General features: G+C 39.0%; 2 protein-coding genes across 3 annotated transcripts in view; one reads left to right on the top strand and one right to left on the bottom strand.

Annotated features, from left to right (window-relative positions):
* Positions 1–10: 10 nt before the first annotated feature.
* Positions 11–16,225, top strand: LOC140943372 (protein phosphatase 1 regulatory subunit 36-like). The gene is made up of 16 exons (XM_073392449.1): positions 11–120; positions 1,730–1,797; positions 1,963–2,079; positions 2,472–2,711; positions 3,760–3,858; positions 4,307–4,447; positions 5,453–5,495; positions 6,449–6,531; positions 8,278–8,330; positions 10,332–10,407; positions 11,027–11,056; positions 11,279–11,374; positions 13,388–13,435; positions 14,457–14,564; positions 15,265–15,302; positions 15,515–16,225. The coding sequence occupies exons 1-16, from the start codon at positions 97–99 to the stop codon at positions 15,562–15,564; spliced, it is 1,314 nt and encodes a 437-aa protein (XP_073248550.1). The 5' UTR covers positions 11–96; the 3' UTR covers positions 15,565–16,225.
* Positions 16,226–17,004: 779 nt separating this feature from the next.
* The window catches only part of LOC140943371 (uncharacterized), a 9,539-nt gene continuing 3,876 nt past the window's right edge, over positions 17,005–22,667 (bottom strand). For both annotated transcript variants that reach the window (XM_073392447.1, XM_073392448.1), the window contains one exon: positions 17,005–18,533. In XM_073392447.1, coding sequence (XP_073248548.1) covers positions 17,419–18,498 — 1,080 coding nt within the window. In that variant the 5' untranslated portion in view covers positions 18,499–18,533 and the 3' untranslated portion in view covers positions 17,005–17,418. The remainder of the gene's footprint in view (positions 18,534–22,667) is intronic.

Here is a 22,667-nt window from a genome sequence, read left to right as displayed (position 1 = left end):
CGACTATCGCAGGCTCATAACCCATGGCAACAAACATGGCTGTCCTTCTTTTTGTATGAAACTGTGAGAGAGTTTGTTTATGGTGTTTATGTCTGTATGATGGCTCAGCTGGATGATTTAGTAAGTAAAAAACTTGTTGTCGATAAGTGTAAGTAACTTATTTTAAATTTACCTGGTTTCCTTAGTATCAAAAGCAGTTTTTCCGGCAGACAATGATAACATAAGCTAAGACCATCTCCAAGCTAAAGCTATCAACTGTCAGAGTTCAATAAGTTTTCAAAATTTTCTCGCGGTTTTTTTATCTACACCAGTATATTACTTATCTATTGTCAAAATTTCAAGCAAGGGAGACCTTGAACACAGATTCATGTACCTGCAAATTTTTCGTCGACTTAAATACATCGGCTTACACATGAGATCGAGAAGTACAATGTTTTATCATGATGAACTGACATAAATTAAAATTAAAGCAGAGAAATTTTAACATATTTGAACCAAGGGTAACATCCAATCACAACACATTAACTGGCAGTATAATCACTCAAACAAATGTTGCATATTACAAAACATAAATTGTTTTTAAGCTTATGTTGTGGTTCAGATTTTATCCCTGGTTTACATGTAGATTTTATTTTCATTTGTTTTTGGGGGGTATAGGTACAGGGCTGTCAACCCCCCATATCATCAAATATTGAGAATTGATTGGGAAAGAATGATAAATGATGTCATACCGCACAAGAAATGACGACGTTTATGCCAAAAATGCTCGTTGATTTCAATTATTGACATATATAGTACAAAAAGTTCATATTTAGCCACATTATTTCTTAAATTACAGTGGCATACCAGAATTTATCAGGAAACGTTCCATGTTAACAGTAGCTCAAACAATGCAAGATATTTGAAATTTTATGGTCAGAAAGTCGAGTCTACAAGAAATAGCAACTTTGGCAATTATCCGGGAGATATATCGGACTCTAATCTGGAGACTGGGAGATATGGTCCAAACTTTGAAGTCTCCCGGATTATCCGCGAGAGTTGATAGCTCTATAGGTATTGGTAATGTATGATAATGGGCTTGAATAAGAGCCATGCTAGATGTGTCAGAAATAACTGTCAGAAAGATAGTAGAGAAGCAGTGGTTCACATAAGAACATATAATAAGGGGTGAATGTAAAAAGACGAAAAAAGTAAAAGTCCTATCCTTGACAACAGTAAAGCTTTTTTATGTTTCTCAGGGTGTTCATTAGAATTCTAGTAGCAGAAAGGTGTAACCTTACAGGGGAATATTCTGAAAGAGGCTCTACGTCTGAATAAAAAATAGTCATAGGCCACAGAATGTTAGCCGGAGGAATCTGCGTAGTAAACGGAGAATTCTCAGACGATCTCCGATGCCTAATGAATTGTTCTAATATTGTTTTGATTCCTACACTTCTAGGAGCATGAAAAATTAAGAAACAATAATGCATTTGATAATGGGCACTGACTGTCAAAATTGGAAACATTGACAGTGACTACTTCGATCTTCTTTGTCCTGTGTTAATATAATTTCAAATTTTATTGAAACCCCCCGAAACATTAAGTTGACAGTATGCTCTGTACAATGTTAATGCTCTGTCATGATTGAATTGAACACTTTTGAGGTCATTTGAATACTCCATGTTCTGTAAGAAACAACTATGGTAATTTAAAATTGGGCATGATCTATGTATATCACATTTTATATCAGCACATACCTTCCACACTCAGCAAGAGATGGATTTGGAAAGATGACACAAACACACTGGAATCAGTAAGGTACATGAACAATATTACTTGTAAAATAATATCTGCAAGGTAGTTTTCTTATACCTATATATAGGTCAAGGGTGATGTGTGGATTTTTAAATTTCATTGCATCCTTCATTAATTGTAAATTCCAACTTTTCTACACATAGGAAACTCTCCTTTTTTTTCTTACAGCACAATTCAAGGAAGTGTAGATAAAGGTACCAATTTTCACCTTGCTTCAAACAAATCAAAGAGAAGCAAAGGAGGGCTGGGCATTCATTTTCAGGATGTCCACAAGAAAAATGACAGGTAAGCCATAATCTTCATGGCACCTATTTGGACCTGTTCAATGTGTCAAATGCAGGCGACTTTTCCTGGGGTTGAATTCTTAAGAACTTTATCCAGGTTCAAAAAGGGAAAGGAGAATTTGTCGTTGTGTGTGGATGTCCTCCAAAGAACTAATCACATCAGGGGGTTTCACCTCGAGGTCATTCAGTGGATGTCAAAGAAATTTACTAAAAAGTGTGATAGACATGCAGAGCTGTTTTTTCTCATAAAACCAATTGTTTTTTGAAGTTGTTGTTGGGATCATCATCATAGTTGCTTAAGCTCCCTAATGATCAGTCCCTTGGAGATATCAAGATCAGTCATTGGTATGGTTGTTATTTTTTTAAAAAAGGTGTTATTTGTTAATCTTGCAGGGCTACACCATCAGTCATGTCCAAAAATTATACCACAGCTGGCACAACATCTAGGCGTGGTCAAGCTTACTTGCTGCTACAACGTGCTGGTAACATGAAGGGTTCTTCTCCACGACCCAGCGTCAAAGCAGCTGGAGCCAATGAACATGCAATGGTTACCTTGGATGATGTAAAAAGTGTTGCTCAAGATTCAATGCCAGATGTTGATGTACTTCCACCGACTTTTCAAGAGTGCTACAGGTACAGTTGCTAGCTAGTCCATGCATCTGTCGTGTATTTGTTCTTATTAATTTTATGAATTAAAACAATTGGAGTTATCATACGCATTTTTGCATTAGAGCCACAGGAAGACTACCACCCTCACTCCCTGTGACATTAGAGCAAGGACTGAGGCAATTTAGTTTAATAATGGCATGTATGTGGTCGGTGGATGAAATGATTTAAAGCAAATTAAAAGTAATAGTTTACAGAATTTACATCAATTTTCCAAATTTAAAACACAACATGATAGCTCCACCTTTATAATGTTTTTGATTAGCAGGTTGAAAAATTATATTACCTCCTTAGTTAACTAATCAATTCAGTATAATAATGAGACAGTGTAATAATTAAATTTTCCTTTGCCAGATCAGATTGAAAACACAGCTTTTGGTCCACATGAGTTTATCAAGGGTTAATTTTTAACAGTCTTTCTTACAGTAAATCCCTCTGTAATTTGAATATCCTCTGAATACTTTACTCAAGTTAAGTACAGGGTTAACTAGCCCAATTGCAAAATCCACTAGCCCCAGGCTATCAGACATGACTTTCTTTACGTGCTGTTACATTATTCACTCAACACTGAGGCTCATTTTGGCCAGAAAAACAATCATGCCATCAACAATAAACAGTGTTTCTCTTCGATCATTGACCTCAGTTTACTAGTGTTTCCCCCATAGGGTCTTTTTTCATAGCTGCCATCTTGTTATTGCACAGGGAGAGATGCATGTGAGTGAAAAACCAGCAAATTACTATAATCAGATGGATCAAGGCTCTCATTTATGCAGAAACAACATTGATAGAAACATTTTCCCTGACTGTCTAAAAACCAGCATCCAAATGCATGATCAACAAAAGAGAGCACTACCGGGAAAAAATGTGCAAATAAATAACATTGAAGATGCCTTGGTTATACAGAGGCTGGGTAACCACTGTTAGTAATAGTTCTAATCATATTTTGGTTTACTGAACAGCTAACTTAATGGTTGTTGTCATGCATCATATCAGCCTTTTGATTCTTTTGTTTTAGTTCTGAGCAGTTTGATGAGTTTCAACTGGCAATTCTAAATTACTTTGATGCTTTTTTTGAGAGAATGGCTATAGAGAATAAGCCCAAGCCAATGGCAGTGTAAGTGGCAAGACTAGCTAAGACTACATTTAATTATTCTTTAATTATTCATCATAGTTCATTACAGTCTTGAAGAGTTCTTGAATTTCAGCCACTATCTTACAATGTCCCTATAAACAACTTTAATCCTTAAGTCCTAAATTACTTGTAATTATAAATGTAAGATATCATTTTCATTTTCATTTTCTTTGTTTGGCAAATTCCTCGCTGAAGAGCAGTAGTCAACATTGACCTTCACATGAACATTTGGTACCTCTGCCCTCATTAAAATTATGTGATTGTATTGAATGATTTCTTTATTTACAAAATAATCTGAATTCAATCTTCACTTTAGCACAGAAAAAAATAAATATTGTTTCAGATTTAGTGCAGTAGGCCTCATATCAGATATGAAAGTCACCTTAGGATAGAATGTGAGGGTCAATACACTATACTTTTTTGTCCATAGTGAACCAAGCCTGGCTGAAAAGAAAGCCTTAGCAACAGCGGTCAGCAAACAGGAAGCAGCACAGAGGCTTCTGGGGCAGTGCTATTGTAGGCTGGTGTTAGGACTGGGACTAGAGGACAAACACCACTTAGGGTGTGGCAGGTATGATCCCCCAGAAGGGGGCACTTTGGATTTCAAGCGACAGGGATTATTGAATAGGGGCAAAAATCAAAACCCAAAAAAATCCTTGGACCAAACTTTAACAGTAAAAAAATCCCATGCCGAATTTCCGAGCCGTAAAAATTTCCAGAAAGCATTATATGATATAACACGAAAAATAGAAGCATTAGTTTTGAATCCCCAAAAACCCCTTCTCCAATCAAGTTACCCAAAAAAATACTGCCAAAATTTTCTTACCCAAAAAAACCTCGAAATAGAAAATTTCAAACCCAAAAAAATCCTTCCGTCATCCCTGTCACCTGAAATCCGGAGTACCCCACCTGGGTATGATCAATCAGGAACTTTAGTAATAATTACTTTATAATGACAGGGTGCCCAAGCATTATTTCAACTAGCCCCAAAAACGTTTTGATGAGCAGATTGATTTCACAGTTCTTCTATAATAATTATTTGAATTCCTCAAAAAACTTCACTTACCCATCAGGCAAGTAAATAACAGAATTCACTAGCTCGATAGCAAAATCCACTAGTCCCTTGCTATCAGACACTACTTACTTTGCATGCTGAATAATTACATTTAGTGGACAAAAACCTTGTCCTGAGAATAATTTAAACGGTATCACATTTTTTTTTTAAACATTTTTCAAGTGCTATAGATGTAATTAGTTATCCGTAATAACACCAAAGAAATATTTTTATGGAAGCCCATGGCCAAGAAAATAAATGTCAAATTTGACAAAATGACATCTTACACACGAAATTTTTAGAATTTCACCAGTATTTTCACAATTCTTGTGAAATTTAAATTATTCTTGAATAAATCCTGAATAATTCACCAAACTAGAAGACCTACAGACTACTCTGGGGCTAGTAAGCTTTGGCAAATGCAGTTTTTTGTATTTTTTATTTCACCCTTGGGACACTATTAAATTATCATTGTGTGATGCTAATAACTTATATTTAGGAATTGCTTTGACTTGATTTTAGACAACGCAGCTCTGACACAAGTAGAGACCGGGAAATGTATGAGGTATGAAGAGCTAAACAAAACATAACTTACACTTAGAACACATTATACCATCATGCTAATGTTGGCATGTGGTATTAATAGCATAATTAAAACGTTTAGAATTGAGAAGTGAGAGACAGAATTGAGGAATGGGAAAGCTCATTAAAGTTCCAGTGTTTATTTTAGGTAGTTACCCCGGTACCCTCACGTTCAGAAGATGTGTGAGTTCTGCTACCGCTTAGTGAAAAACATGGGAAAATGGCAACTCTAAATTATTTACACAATAGAAATAAAATATAAAATATAATTCACGCTTTAAGTTTTTAGTGTTGGATTGTCAGTAGCAGGTCTAGATCGTGCAAAATTGGGCTTTTATAGATATCAAATGTTTTTTATTGTTGCCATAGTGATATCGATTTTGCTGAAAACTACATTTTGACAAATTTCAATCCAAAATCAATCAGTGGTGAAAATTGCGTAGCGATCGGACAAGGATAAAATTATTTTTAAGGCAATTGAAAAATATCGGTATGGTCTCTCAAAACTGTATCGAAACACCTTAACAAAGGTGAATTGATTGGCTTGAGGGCTTTCTCAGTGTGCGCGCCTTACCTCTGGAACTCGCTTCCATTTGAGATTAAAAGCAGTGCGTCTGTCTCTATCTTTAAAGCTAAGCTTAAGACCTATCTTTTTCGACAAGCATATTTTTAGACTTTCAATTTTTTTTTTTTTGATTTTTGGGACTTTTAGACTTTTGATTTTTTCGATTCTTAGGATTTTTTACATTTTTTAGTGTATAGATTATAACATATTTGACACTGTAAAGCGCATTTGAACGTTGGGAAAATGCGCTATAGAAATAAAGTATTTATTAGTATTATTATTTTATTAGTGAAGGCCACATCGGGAATTGAAATGTTAATAACCTGGAATACAGAAATACTGAATCATTTGCGTTCCTTATATTTTTAAAGGCTCTCTACACCTTTGCCGCATATGTAACTTACATCACATTCAGGAGACAACATTTGGACTTGATACAGAAAGAGCTTGGAAGGTACCAATAATATTATCCCTTTATAGGGCACTCTATTATTTACTTAATTACCATTCAAGATCAGAAAAATAAAGATCACAGGTCTCTCGTAAGCGACCAGCTCCCATGAACGACTCGGTACCCATCCAAAACAGCAACATTTTCCCAATTGAAGCTCTAGTTACCCTCTCTCGATCTCGTAAGAGAGTGCGAATACTTTTGGCGGTGACGGTTTGATAATTTTTCATTTTTTCATGCTCTTGTAAGTGATCACGTGACGCATTGTTTGACCTCCTCGTTCGCTGCATGTAACACAGTACTCAGAGTGACCAAGGTATGCGGAAATCTGGAAAATGTTTTGTGACAGAATGGAGCTACACATAGCATAACTTGTCCGGTCTTTATTCAGAAGAAACCCTTATAGAGCGATTTTCGTATGCTCTTGAAAAATGTTTTCGGTAAGGGCTCGTTATTTGTTTTATCAGCCAATGGATGAAAAGTTCAAAACATGGCCCCTTCGTTTTCCCGCCGAAGAAAACCCTAATATGGAGAAGGCATTGTTCGATTGGCCAATCGTGTTTCAGTGTGACGTCAAAGCGAAGTGTCGATTGATTTCTAGAAAGTTTAATCGGGCATGAAGTTTTTTCACCCGAGCGTTCGTTTAACCAACCAAAAGCCACGTGCGTTTATGTCCGTTCGGTAAGCCAATCAAATCGCTCTAATTTCCGTTCTTTTGTTGTTTGTGTTTTGTTTGCACTTCAAGGTCATACGAAAATCGCTCTATTTCGTGTGAAAGTCAAAGGTGCTTAGCATTTACACAAACCACTCGGGTGGAAATCCTGCGCATAAACATAATTAAAATTTGACGAAGTTGAAGAACGACCCGCTACAGAGTATATCCAAATTTGAAGAGTAGAAAAATTGGATCGCCTCAAAATGACAGCCATCACTTTCTGGAACTACACTAAAACGTAATGGCGAGAACTATTTGATTTTCCGACCGGAATTTCAGGTTTTTCCGGCTTCAGTTGTTTGAAAGCAACTGAAAAATTAATGCGCAGTGATTCCCTGTGATTATAAATACGCTCACGCTGGCAACCTTCTCCCGTGGTCGCTTACATGGTTGCTTACGGAATGTTCGACTGTACTCTGTTAGCATTTACACGACCCCAACTTCCCGTTTTGATGGATTTGTTTTGTTTGTTTTTTGCTCTAAAGAAAGGCCCAAAATATATAATATACCATCCTACCAGGTCATCGGCCAGTTAGTTTTTGACCAGTTGCCTAAATTGATAATTTTTTATTGCACCCTTAGTTAGTGGAAATGAAAGTGAAATGTTTTGTAGAGAATAAATCATGCAGAATTCTGGGATTTCTGCCTTAGAAATATCTACAATCTAATCCTACGTAGCAGGCGCTTGGAACTGGTGGGCGCAAGAAAAAACGGGGCGCGCGAGGGAGACACGCAAAGAGAGAGGGAGCTCCCTCTCCCCTCGCGTGTTTTCGTGCGCTCGTATTTTTTTTTTTTTCACCCAAATACTTCCAAGGGCCTGCCACGCAAGCTACTACAATCGTGGACAAAATAGATGGAAAATTTATACCCTCATCCCAGATCAAGGATGGAAAAGTGGCGTGTTTTGGCTTTTACTCGGCTTCATCCTTTCTTTGGGGGGATTTGGGTTTGCTGTTCCATTTTATTGTGTCCAATCGATCTCGTCTTATTCTCATTCCATCCTTTTGAATCGTTATTTTCGGTCTTGTCGTCAGGATGTTCCGTTCAGACACGTTTAACCCCGCAGGAAGGCCTAAAGCTATTGAAGGTACTTACTAAACAATTGCAGTTGTCATCTTATTATGCAGCAGTCAATATTGTGGTAGATCCACCGTAAAGGACTTGAAATACGGACATTTTTTTTTACTGTATACAGCTTGTCGTTTAAAAGTTTGTGTTGCGTTGCAATTTTAGATGAGTAATTCGTGCGGATATTGTCGCCTACACGTTCATTAAATCTGGTTCGAGATCCAGGAGACAGATCCTGCTTACAATGTAACTAAACTGTTCACACTCCGCTATTTTTTCCGTAAGATCGATTGTCAGGATCGAGCGCTTTTCGTCACGGGTGGCCATCTTGGTCTCAACTGTTCCGAGTCTAGCCCTGGGGAGGACAACCTCGTCCCCAAGGCGCTCTCCCTTGCTTTGGCGGGAAAAGCACCCTGGGGACGAGGTTGTCATGGGAATGAGTGCCGGGAGACGGTTTGGGAGAAGGCAATAAAAACGCTATAAACCCCGACGCCCGCTCCTCAGTAGTACCGTATGTCCTCTATTAAGTCCCCGGGGGCTTATTTATTTCAAACACATTTGGGGGAGGGGGCTTAATAGAGATGGTGGCTTATTTGAGAGGGGGCACCTTATTTAATTCAGCAAAGACAATGATATCAGTTCTCCATAAGAACTATAATACAAAATGGAAAAGCTTAAGTACAAGAAGTCATATAGCCTCCCCGCAGACGTCCGTTGGGGTTCGTTTGTCACGCATTCATTTCTCAATGAATGCGTGACAAACGAACCCCAACGGACGTCTGCGGGGAGGCTAGAAGTCATACAGCCGAGGGTCAAAAACCAATCCGGACTTCCAGTTGATGATAAACCATCCCGGATCAGTCTACACGAAGTTTCACAGTCGTGATTAACTGATACAGTCTATCACTGATCAGTGAAGAATAATCAGGGGAGGGAAGGGAAGGGGGCTTATTAACACAGTTTTTTCAGCTGAAAGGGGGGGCTTACTAGAGAGTAAGCGCGCGGTAAGCGCGCGATCCTGAGGATCTTAGGAAAAATAGGGTGACCAGTCTACAGCATGACCAGCTTTCTGGTGGCTTGATAGCCCAGGGGTAAAAAGCACTGCACGAGTATGGCAGAGGTCGTGGGTTCAAATCCTGATCAATTCTTCTCAAATCCTCCTGTAGTTTAGGAAAGGTACTTTTTTTCTTGGGGGGAAGGACTGGGGCCTCAGAGGGGAAGGTCATTCACCTAAGGTGGGTGGGGGATCAGGAGTTTTTTTTTAATTAAACTCTAGGAAGGGCTATCAGGATGCGTCAAAACGTCTGATTGTCCTGGACAGGTAGGATTTTAATTTGGACATGTAAACCTATGACATGACTTTCCATTGGACAAGCACATTTTTAATTAGCAAAGAATACAGAAACAGTTGAAGATTGACTTCTTCATACTTTACAAAATATGGTTAAATATTCCTTTTGACTTTGTCATATGGCGCCATTACGTGCTCCATTTGGCTTATGAACCTAGCAAAACTGTTTGGACAAGAACTCTTGGATTTTGGATAGCCAAATTTAATATAGTGCTTTTCTGAGGGACAAATGGATAAGAAGATTTTCCTCTTACTCTGTTTGTGAAGTTTTATATATTCACTATCATATGCTGCGTTTTGTTGCACGTTGCCACTAATCACGCAACAAGCGGAATCTCGTTGTTCAACACTACATTGCTCATGAAGACAAAAGTTGAACCAGCAGAAACGTGTGTCCATCTAAAGCGCGGTGAAAATATGACTTTTGTAAATAAAAAAGGTAAATAAAAAAACCGGGAAACGCGCGCAAGTCAAATATTGATTGTCTTATGTTGCCGCTGCTTTTTTTTTAAAAAATGTCATTACTTATTTTGCAAATGGTGGTTTTGGATCTTTTATGACCCCGAAACATGAAGCCAAAGGTCACAGTATTCGATAAAAACAAAGAAAATTAGAAAGGCGGAATTCATAAAGCTTTTCTTTAACCTGTTTTGTTGTAATTCTCTTTAGAGGTGTATGCAATTGATCGTCTTAAAGACAACGCAAAGAACCCGCTGACGCCGGCAGAGTATCGCAGACTCAAGCCGTTAGTACACTTTTCGTTTTTCGTCTTTATGTTTTAGCTACTATACAATTTTTAAATACATTTATCGGTAAGCTTCAAGTAAATAGCTGTTGTGTTGCCCAACCGAAGTTTTCCGATTTTTAGAATGAAGATGATGACGATGATGATAATAAGAGAGTCTTTTCACATGACGTCACGGCAGCCGTATTTGTATCCCAAAACAATGAAACGGTGGCCATGTTGGTGTCCCAAACCAATCCTGTGCGAGTTGAAGTCCTTTCTTATGAAAACACGCTTTCTTTTGTAGCAATAGTGAGTTTACGCAACAGGAGGGCAGGAAGAAGAGGACGGCAAAACACTTGTGTGTGACAAACGTGACAGGGCTATTACTTGCGTGTTTTGTCGTGATCTTCTATTAATACCAATGTTTTCTGGTCCTTTACAAAAAGATCTGTTTAAAGGAAAGTGAAGTTTGCCGAAAAGTTGTTTCAAAGAAAATTATTGTCACGCTTGTCACACAAGGTTTGCCGTCTTCTTTTCTCTCCCGGCCTGTTGCGTAAGCTCACTAATAAATCTGCATAGATACCGGCCACGTGAGTGAAAACGCTCTATAGTTATTACTTACTTTATTTTCTTGCAGAAAGCGTCCTCCGATCAAGTCTATCATAAAGTGAGTACATAAATTTATCGAAGTTTTCAAACCGCACAAGAACTTCCTCCTGTATCATCTTTTGATCATTTTGTTTTTGGGAAAACTGTTCACCTACCCCTCCCCTAACTTAAAGTTAACACTTACTTTTCACTTATGGTAAAAAGGTTGGGTTAGGGGAGGGGTAGGTAGACAGTTTCTCAGAAACCTAAATGAATCCGAACTTTTGTTTTTCACATGTAGTCAGCGGTCTCCAGTGCTTGTGTCTTTACTACCAACATCGAAAGAGGCCAGTCCGTGGTTCCTTGATCGCACAAAAGCTCTTCCCCTGTCGGAAAAGTAAGATTGCCATTCATTTGACTTATATAGTTTTTTTGTTAACCATTTCTAGTAATTTCTAGCATTTGATCATATACACATGAAATTTGTGCCGTATGAGTGATGGCTTTGTTACTGCTTTCATCATGTAGAAATAACAACAAAACCTACCATAAGTAGTTGGAATACGAACAACCATGTGAGTGTAGAGTAAAAACCTGTGACTAAGAACCTTACGCCCCTCTGTGCAAGAACCTGTTCAGCTTAAAATTTGAAACAGGTTCTTATTTTCTAAAATCCATTAAAAAATCCTGTACAATTGGACAAATTTGTCAACATTTAGGATCCTCTTTAGAGACATACTCCAACTGCAATGTAATGGTATGCAGATTTTATATAAGGAATACGCTGCATACCACTAAATGCTCTTAGCTATAAAGTTTTTTTTTCAGAAAATAAGAACTTATTTAAAAACCTAAATAGCCTAAATTTGTGCTAATTGCCATTTATGTGAGAACCTGTTTTAGCTAACTTGGAAAATGAAGATTCTTAGTCGCGGGTTTTTACTGTAGTCGCTTTCCTCGGGGTTGCATGTCCGCTCGCGCCGCATCAGTTACGGTGGAATTCCACTGTCGTGTAATTTTTACTTTTACGTGAATAAACAAAATAGAGGCATTATATACGTCATGAGCGATATTTTGTTCAGTGCAGGATATTATTTTTCCCAGGTATATCCTTTCAAGCTTTTTCCCCTCGAAATCAGTCTGGGGACCGGATTTTTTTTTCTGAAATCAGCCATAACCCCCTCAAAAGTCAATTGGTCGGTCCCAAAAATCAACTAAACATTTTTGTCTCAGTTGACAGATTCTGATTTGTCAATCATTTCTAAAGGCCTTTGAAACAATGGGGGACTAAACTCTGTAGGGGAGAGGGGAGGAATTCGTTTCTACTAACTTCTCCTCGGAGAGTCCGTACGGACGTACGGTGACGTGATAGCCAAATTTCTTGGATGTATAGTTTACCATTTTCTTTTAGTATGGAGGTCCACGCTCGCGCGCGCAGAGGCTCCGCTAAAAATTACGCGACACCGTTAGTGTAAACTGCGAGCTGTTTCACTTTTTCCTCATCTTCATTCTTGCCCCTTCAGTCACGCGCGTCCTCATTTTAGTGTCTCGCGCGTTTTGCTCGACGGACAAAGACAAAACAGAGACTGCTCGTAGTCTACAGATTAGTCTGCAGTTAGTACTGGAGAGCTTACCATTTGTTAGGAAATTTAGGTTAAAGATGTCTGACAAATGGTACTGGACTTGAAAAAGTTTCCTAAAAGAGGAATGGGTTAGGGTTGTACCATTTGCAAAACACCAGAACCCTCCTGGTAAAAAACCGCCATTTTTGTCTGGTTAACCAGACAAAATGGAATAAAAAATTTCGGTCATTTCGGTAAAAATGGTAAAAAGGTAACACCTTAAAGCCCGTGCAAACGGACGCAACATCGTTGGCCAACAACTCCCAACTTTGTTAGGTTTTACATGTTGCGTTTGTTTGTACACCCTGTTGGATGTTGTTGCGTGTTGTTGCGCAAAGTTTGAAAGCGGTCAAAATTTTAGCTACGTACAAACGGACGCAACAACTTCCGACAATGTTGGGAGTTGTTGGCCAACTGTGTTGCATCCGTTTGCACAGGGCTTAAAAGGTTTTACTTTTTTTCTTATAATTTATACCGGGATGAACCGTTCTATTTATAATCTCCCCTGAATTATCGGCTTTTCGAAACAAATGGTGAGCGCTTCTGATTTCCTGGACCTGCCGTTAGCTGCACACTTTCATGACCTTGGACAAGTTGCACGTTTTCCTGCGGCTGACCCAAATGGCTGCATGCTACACGCACATAGCCCCAAACGAGTATAGGTGAAAAATTTGCCAGTAGACCACAATTCCGCACTTTGTCGATTTTTCTTAGGGCTTTTTAAATCAATTTTAATTTTTTACTGATGTATAAATTAAATATCCATTAAATTCTATTTACTCTGCTAGCGACATACCGCATGAAGAAGAAAAAATGGATCTTCATTTGCAAGTGAAGTGAGTAGCGTTCAGAAGCTAGACTATTTCGTGATATTCTATAGCATATTTTTGTAAATGTCCGGTAACATCTAACTGTGTACAAAATCAAATAATCAAGGACTGTTGCGAAGAAGGCGCCAAAAACTCACAAGTCATGGCATGTGAGTGTGATCCACTACCTATTGGCTGGCGGTGGAAGCCTGCTTTTAACTAAATTCTTCTTCAGTGGTTTAGAAATGACACTTACTCTCCGTTGACCCAGGCAACGTACCATATTACTCGATTAAACGCCACAGATGGAAGTAACTGTTATTAATAAACGCTGCACCAAATCAGAAGAATGCGATGTTTGTTCGAGTATCTAAAAAAAACAAAATCGGTCCAACTTGGTAATCTACGCCATGCAGACATTTAGGATTCTATCTTAGTAAAATCGAAGAGACATTACAACTTTAAACATCTTTCTGCTTCACATAATATTTGCAAATGATTCACCGTCACTGTCCTCGATGATTTAAGAAATCATGTGGTTTTGAAATAAATACCGCTCTCGGATACACGCCGCCCTTAAATAAAGGCCGCATCGGAAACGCCGCGCCATCAAATCGAGTTAAAACGGTAGTTGTACAAGCCATTTGATGCACTGCTAGTTTGCAGCTAACCTCACGGCGACCATGCTTGTTGGTGGTCAAGAACGAAAACGTTTTCCACTGGTGGGAACTAGTCTTTTTTCGCGCAAATTCTGAAATTTTGTCGTCTAGCATGGCCGCCCTCTCGCGCAAACCAATAAATATAACCTAATTTGGTTAGAATTAGGTCCCACCGGCCTAAAACCCCCTTGGACACCTAATGAAGTTGACATAACGTAGTATTCCTTATCGTTTTGTCTTCCCTTGTACTGTAGATATATAATATGGAGGCGATGAGGAATACCACGTTTTGTAAACTTAACGTTAAACTTAACAAGGGGTTTTAGACCGATAGAATCTAATGTTAACATCACAGTAACGTTCCTTTGCATTTGTTATGTATCCTACAGGGTTGGTATCATTGGTGAACCAATGTCTGGTTTTAATCCCCTGACGCTGGCTCCCTTTGGTGAGGAACATGAGGAGGAGACTGGAGAGGAAGATGAATCCGGAAGGAGGTACCGTATTGAAAATAGTTTCTCTCTCATCGCGCATGATAAAGAAGTCGCGCGTGCATTTGCCTTAGTTTAGAACGTGGGAGAAAGGTGATGATACCCAAGTAAATTCACAACAATTAATTTTAGCTTAACCTTTTTGCTCTGAAGATTGATTTCTTGCTACCTGGTTGCGTGAATGATTTTTTTTTGCGAAATGTTTAATCGACCTTTCTCGCATGTCTGTGAACAAAGTCTCCTATTGGAGAATATGGGTAAAAAAAATACAAAGATTTTTATTGATGTTACGCGTTTTACCACCCATGAAGCAAACCTGTCTTGCACAAATCAGGTTTTTGCAGGTTGCAGAAAGTAAAGAGTACTTCTACTTTTTGCAACGAAACCTGTACACGTTGCGCGTTTTACCGGCCCATGGCAAACTTGTTTTGCAGCAAGTCAATAGGCTATTTTTTAAATCAAAACACAAGAAATTCGAAATTTTGTTTTGCTAGCAGTAAAAAAAAAAGCCATTTATTGTGATCAGTTCTATGAGAGCATATACGCTGTAGAGAAGACTAGAAAAGCATTTATCTTCTGAAAACAACCCACTCACCAAAGAAGAGATCTGGAGGTTCAAAGATTCGTTAAACCGCGGCTTAAGTTAGACTTCGTTTAAATATTTGACCCTAAGAGCTCTCTTATTGCACTATTTAATTTCTTGCAGTTCTGTTCCTGGTGAGGCTCCGGTCACGCCAAATCAAAGTAAGTTATGACTTTCTTTATTTATTTGGTTGAGTGGTATAAAGTGCATCGGACTCGCAATCAGTATGTCTGGTTTCGAGTCCCGCGCGCTCTATATTCAGCTCAATTGAGTCGTACTGGCGCTACTTCTAAGGACCTTCTTCGGCTGGGGCATTGCGAGTTGCTCGTGACCTGGGTACGCTAGACCTGACTTTCAACCTTTGTATTCATAGGTGCAAACAATGCTGCAGACGAGGGAGAACCCGCTGAACATGAAGATTGAAGTAACCACTACTTGAACAATGGTATTATATTCACGAGCCTCAGTCCTGCCGGACAGATAAATTATGCCCAGAACAGAAATGAGGCATACGTTTCTAACCACTCATACACTAAAGATGTAAATAAGATAAAAAAATATTTAGTTACTGTATCCAGAGATCTCCAACAAGCTATGTACATTCCTCCCGCTGCTAGACATCATGCAGCGACACTTGAAATAAATCCATCGAGTCACACTTTTTTGCCTTGTGATTTTCGTTGTCACAGTTTTGTCTTTCATAAAATCACAATTGAAACAATGGACGTATCCCAGCCTCCTCCTTAGGCGCGTCGATTTTCGCACAGAGGCGAGCGCGAAACGCGAGTGACAGGCGACGAAGCGCAAGGGTTCGTGAGAAGGAGAAAGATAAGAAGTTTCTCCTTCCCGACTTCCTTTTTGCGCAATTTTTTCATCGAGAGAGAGAGAGAGGCGACTGGGTACGAGGCAAGGACGTACCCATGGTCAATGGAAGGATCATCGCTTTTTTTGTATATCGGGTTCACAAACCTTCATAACCTGGTGTAGCGAGAAGAAACAATGATATTGTGTGCGATCTTTGGAACCGGTCAAACAGTAAATGACACTTTTCTGCAGAAAGACAACACGATACATAGCTTTTTTGAAATTAAAATTTAATGCCTTTTTTTCAACATCAAGACTTGAACTACTTGAGGGGATAATGTATAAAACGTTCTACAACGGTGATTTAGTATCAAGCCACATCTCCCTCGTTTAACATTAATATTCAACTTTAAACGCTTTAACCAATTTGACGTGGTAAGGGCAACAGTAATACTGGTTTCTAATTTAAGACTTGCTCGTCTGCTACAAAGTTTTTAACTATAACCATGATATTTATAAAAGCGTGATATACAATGATGAGGAATCTCTTTTCTTTGCGAGTTGTCTCGAATAATCGCCTCAGGTAAGGGAATTTTTGCTCGTGGAATCCGGAATCCTGGGGCGCGATCAATTCAACAAAATTTCCGGGCCAAGGTTCGAAAACTTCGTGGGGACGAATGGATCGCGACCACGACCGGTCTCGTTCCATTCCTCTCTCAAACAGAGAAAATGTCGGGTGTTCTGCTGCTTGTGTCAGAGTTTATAGAGGACGATTTCGACGTTCTAAATGATATTGTGAAAGATGATGACGACATTGTTATAGAAAACGAATTATTCGAAGACTAAACCGATAGATTCGGAGGCTGAAATGTCAACATTTCCGCAGGAGTTGGTTTTGGCGGGAATGGTCGCAGTCAAGACGTGAACACAGACTAACTTACGTGGGTCATTTATTTCTTGCTACAGCAGCAGATAAATACACCAAAAACTTACCTGAAAAAGCTTGACACTCGTGGGATAGCAAATTTTCTAGGCTGGGTATAGTTATGTGACTTATGTCACAAATTCTGCACCGGTAGTCGGTAATCTGAAGCCGCCATTTTTTGCCAAATGGTAACACCCAGGAAGTACCCAACCGTGAGGCACTGGGAATGAGAATGGGTCGGAATGGTCGAATGGTACGGTCATTTTTCGATCAGACCGGTCCAACCGGAAAAAGTGGTCCACCTTAAAAGGTGGACCAGTTTTTTCGAAACTTTTCCTATTGGACCGAACCGATCCATTGAGTTTTGGACCGAAATTTTCGGGAATTTTAGTTGAATGGATCGTTCCCCCTGGGCTTTGGAATCCGGAATCCAACGATTGGAACCCAGAATCAAAGACTGAAATCTAGTACCTGGAATCCGGAATTCACGGCGTGGAATTTAGAATGCAAGACTGTCTTGGATTCCCTTACTTGGGGCGAGAGGAAAATTACCCCCGTCTCATAACGGCAAAATCGTCACTCCAGTAATGGTATTTCTCTTGTTCATGGTTATAAGCGTTTGAGACAAGTATATTTTGCAGAGACTGGTCATATCTGTGACAACCCCCAAACCTGTCTCGAGGAAAATGATACCCACAAAATAATTTTGAACCAGGTGGTGCGATACAGTCCAATTGGAGGGCGCATATCACAAGCCATTTCATTATATGCCTTTGTACTTCATCCTTGTTGATGTAAACCACTGCACTAGCCTGAAGCATGTCCTTAACTCCGCCTTCTTTTATAATCGGTAAGTACTCCAGCATTCCCGGCTGAGTAGCTGCTATTATGGAGTGGCCGGTTGTCCTGAGATAAAACACTGCTCCGGTGTTGTGGCGGGACATAAGTTCTATTAGAGCATTGGTTAGGTTTCCATTGAATTTTACAGATGAATCAAACCACATTGTTCCGTCAAATTCAGAGAGCATTTCTTGAATTATCAGCACTTTCCAAGCATAATTACGCAAGTTAGTAATGTGTTGTGGGTACGCATTAAAGTCGAATTTTCTGTACACAATGTCAGGCATCTTTCTAACTTCACTGATCTGCTCGTCACTAAGTCCAAGATCGTAAAAATAACATTTCTTACCAGGGAAATTCTTTCTAAAATCTTCGATGTGAGGTTTGAATTCTCCGTAGTGGTTACTTGAACACGCAGTTACAGGAGCCACGAGATCGAAAAAAGGCGTCTTGGCATCGATGGACTCGATTGGCTTTCGCTTGAATGTTTGATCCCGAAGAACCCTTCTCACCACAGCTAAAGTTGAATTTTCAAAAATGAACTCTTTTCCAATTACAGAGTCAAATCTAGAAACATAATGGCCGATTGGGAGGCGTTCATCACCAGCAATGTCCGCAGTGTTGGTAGCAACTCTTTCCGTAGGGTTCGCAGTATTGTTTCGATCTTGATTATGAACGAGGGCGCGGACTTGACTAATAGAGTAGGGTGACTTGAATACCATGTAATATCCAAAGAACGAACCAATCAAGATTGCAAGAAACGAAATGTAACGCCTGTTAACACTCATTCCAGCTTGGGTAAGGCTTTGAGAAAGAATTTTATCTATAAAACATAAATATACACAAATAAAAAGACGGAATTGAGTTTGTAATCACCACACGAAATATCAGAAACTCAAAGAGCAAGAGTCAGGGGCACCCAACGACTGTTTTCTGTAAAATATCTGTTCGGGGAAGCAGATGTTGCCTAGAATTTTTTTCTGATTAAGGACGGCTAAAATTTCTAGATGAGCGTTCCACTCATATACATTTTTCGAAGCTTATCTTATAATTTCCAGTACGATTTTTTAAAGTTTAATTTTTCATATTTCACTCCCCGGCGAGGTTAGGCAGTTTTCGTAGAAAAATGAAACCTTAAATTTTCGGATTCAAAAATGTGATGGAGAGAGGAATCAGTAAAATCCTCACTTTCGTGATTCGTTAAATTGCATCTAAAATTTACGGGAAAATAATACTGGCGCCCTCGGATTCTCGAAAAGACTCAAGTTCCCCTAGGATGACCGAACAGATTCAAATAGGCCACTCCGAGTTCCAAAAACCCTCACTTTCAAAATGAGGCTAGATGCACAACCTTTCTTGTGAGAAAGATTTTTATTTGCATGAGAATGAAAAATGATTTCCATATCAAAGGCTGAACACCTACCCTCGTTTTGAAACAGAGGCCCGGGGGAACTCGGAAATGGCCTATTTTATAGCGCCGCTTAGAATGCATTTCAAGAGACCCAAAAGTACTCTGGATAGCCTAGAAAGTATTTTCAATGGATTAGGAGGAAACCGTCGTTGGGTTCCCCTGAAGAGTCAAGAGATGCGGTGTAAGTTGTTGGCCTAGTCTCAACATGGTTCAAGTCCCGGCGTTACCAGCGCCACCAGGGGGGGGGGAGGGGTAGGGGGTAGGCATTTCGTATAACGCCGAATAAATCTGAAGTTTAGTGGTAGGGGTAGGAAACCGAGTGACTCTGAGGTTCTTTTTAGGGTCATTATACTGGGAAGCTTGACTTTAAACTTGATGCATTCGGTTTTTTAATCCTAATCACTAAACTTCAGAGTTATTCGGCGGCCAATCGGCGTTCTGCAAAATACCCCTGCCGCGAAGCCACATATGGTTTCTGTTTGTTGCATCTTTTCCCTCTGTTGCTACAGGAGGTTTTTCCCCAGGTGGTATTCAGGAACTTTCAGTTATTCGTCAAAAACCATCAGTCCACCCCTCAAACCTCCTCTGACTCCCAGATTCCAAATCAACTGAAACGCACTGTTGTAAATTTTAAGAGATTTAGGGGTCCCGGGGAATTCTTGGGAATACCCAAAGAAGAAAATCTTAGGAATTCCTAAGAATAACAGCTATCGGGGTTTATCTTTGGAAATTAATGCGGTTGCAGACTATGGGCCTGATTATATGCCCGGTTACACGATTCCGTGACAGTATTGTAAAACGATAAATTTTAGTGCCCCATCCGATTTTAAAGAATTTTAAAGCCAATTAGCCGTTGTATTTTCAAACGCGTTTTAATTTAGATAGTCATGAAACATTGTGGCTTGTGGTATTTACCAGTTATCGTCTTGATAATATTTTAAGGATACAGTCGCAGCCTTTACACGCTTTTCCAAACTAACAACTTTATTTCTAGACTTCCTACATCTAAAATCAGGAATAGAAGCGAAGCGGTACTGGAAGATAACAACCAGGGCGGATAAAGGTTGGGCGGTGAAACGAGCGCTCCGCTCTTCATTTAATGTGTGATGCGGAGTAGGACTGGCACGAGCGCTCTTTCCGCGCTTCCGGTGCGCTTGAAGGCCGGCGAAATTTTCCTTTTTGCAAACCGGAAATCCTATTTTCTTTCTGTAATTTCAGGCTACAATGTTAAATAGATAAATTCGTTTCATAACAATATCAATAAACAGTTTCATACGTTTGTGTTTGTACGTCTATAAGTCAAACTTGTTGGTCGTATAATGCCAAAATTTGAGTTTAATTTGAAAGTGTTGAATACCTCCTCCTTCCACTAAATATCACCTAATCGTCTTTCGCCGTTTCGTTTGGAAAAGCTTAACACTTCTTAACCTCAATTTTTACATATGTTGAAGGGGGATAAATTTTGTATAACATAACAAAAAATTAGATTGATATATATTGATATAGTGGCGTTGTACTTCTTCAAACTTTGTTTCTAGGGTGCAACGCGCCATGACGATTCGCTCAATGTGTTGCAAATCCGACAACCGCATGTAAACAAAATTTATTGAGGTTATTTGTGAGGTTTTTTCTCCGTTTTTCCCTCTAAAGCAAAACAAGGTAAACAGTAAAAACTGAGGGGAAACTAATCTTTAAGTTTCGAAGAAACAGAAAGACGTATGAGATGTTTTTTTCAAAATTAAAAAGAAGGATGATGGTGATTGAAATTAGCATAATTTCACCTTGCACGAGCTGCACGCATTTATACACGTCATCTAGTTATGAAACACGATCTGCTGTCTTTTAGTTTTGCCATGGATGACATAGATGAGATTTTCCTTCGTGTTTTAAACAGTACTTAGTTGTTTTTGTTTTGGAATAACATCGATATTGGCGAGTTGCAGCACGAAAATATAATTCAGTGGTAGAGTCCGTGGAAGTAGTAAAAGAAACCCTTTGAAAGAGATGTAGTACTCCAACTAACCCTCCCGCAAAAAATAGCAACGTTTACCTCTCAGAGACAGCGTACCAGCACAAAGGAAAGAGGAAGAAGTGCAAGAAAACAAATCAAGCCGCCATAATTCAGTGACAGCGGCAGTGTCTAATGTACAAACCACATCGCAAGCCCTGACCGAAGTCGAAAACAAGCGACATTTCTAAGCAGAGTCCCAGTCCACTGCATCACACCTTTTTGCTCGGACGCGCTCGTTTCACCGCCCAACCTTTATCCGCCCTGATAACAACAAGCAAATACCAGCTCAAGATAAGAAGCGGTTTTTTTTCAACTGGTGTAAATTAAAATTAAATGAGAAGTTTCAAGCATTAAGCTCAGCATCAAATTATATAATGAGGAAAATTTCCATGCGAAAATCGATGCAAGTGACATCGAAAATATGTTGAATAAAAGTTTGTTTGTTTTTATTTTTGCGTGAAGGTACCTTCTTCGACCCACAAAACAATGTTGAAAAAGTGATTATAAAGTCTAATTTGTTTACATTGAACATGTTAAGCTTAATTTTGGTCGGTTTTAAAAGGTTTGTGACCAATTTATAATTTTTGAGTTAAATTAGTACAAAATCATTTCAAAAACCATGTTCATTAAAAATAGAGCAGACAAATGTGAACGTTCTGTAATTAAAAACGGTCCAAGCCAAGTTGTTGGCAAGAATTTAAGCTTAGCTTTTTGCAGTTTAGCGTCTTATGAACTCACAAGACTTGCCTCTAGTTTGCTGTAGTGATGTATTTTAGAGAACACTCGTAGACTAGCAATGGAAGACGAAGTCTTTGCTTGGTTGAAATGTCTACAAGAAAAATTGATTTTTTGAACTAAGAACTATTTGCAGACTGTTTTGAGTTGTTCACAACTTTGCATTGAAATCTGCGGCATGTTCAGTTTTTTAAAGCGAATCTAAATCTGATTTTGGCATTTGATTTACAAATATTTATCGCTGTCTCCAAAACTGATTGTAAGATCATATGATTGTCTTTCAAACAACAGTCAAACTATTCTGCAAAATTGAGATCATCCCCAGTTCGCAAAGCACCAGTAAATAGGGAGTTTAGGGTCAATTACTACCCAGAACATAGTTAATGGAGGTGACTGGTTATGAAGCCCGGCAAACATCAAAGGAGCAAACAAAGATGCCAAGATTTATGTTAGAAGGTCCACGACCCTGCACAATCTTTTGTTTGCGTTCATACGTTATGCATGAATTACGTAACCAGCACGTTTCTATTGGTTAGTTCCTCAGTACGGAGTAAACAACTATTGTGTTTTGTGCAGGGTCAAGGCCAAAAAAGAGAACAAAAACATACAACAAAGAACTTTGTCGGGTTTCATAACCATTCCCTCTATTAACTATGCCCAGAACTATCAGACTTGAAATTACAGCCAAAAAATCTCCTATTGTTTCTAAACTTTTTGGTTTTAAATGAAGGAAACTGGCCACATAGAAGCAAAGTTATGAATTTTTAAATATTTTTTAAGTAACAAAAATGTGATTAACA

Source organism: Porites lutea, chromosome 7 (assembly GCF_958299795.1).
Source record: "Porites lutea chromosome 7, jaPorLute2.1, whole genome shotgun sequence".
In the NCBI taxonomy this organism is placed as follows: Eukaryota; Metazoa; Cnidaria; class Anthozoa; order Scleractinia; family Poritidae; genus Porites; species Porites lutea.
This window is presented reverse-complemented; position numbering and strand designations above follow the sequence as displayed.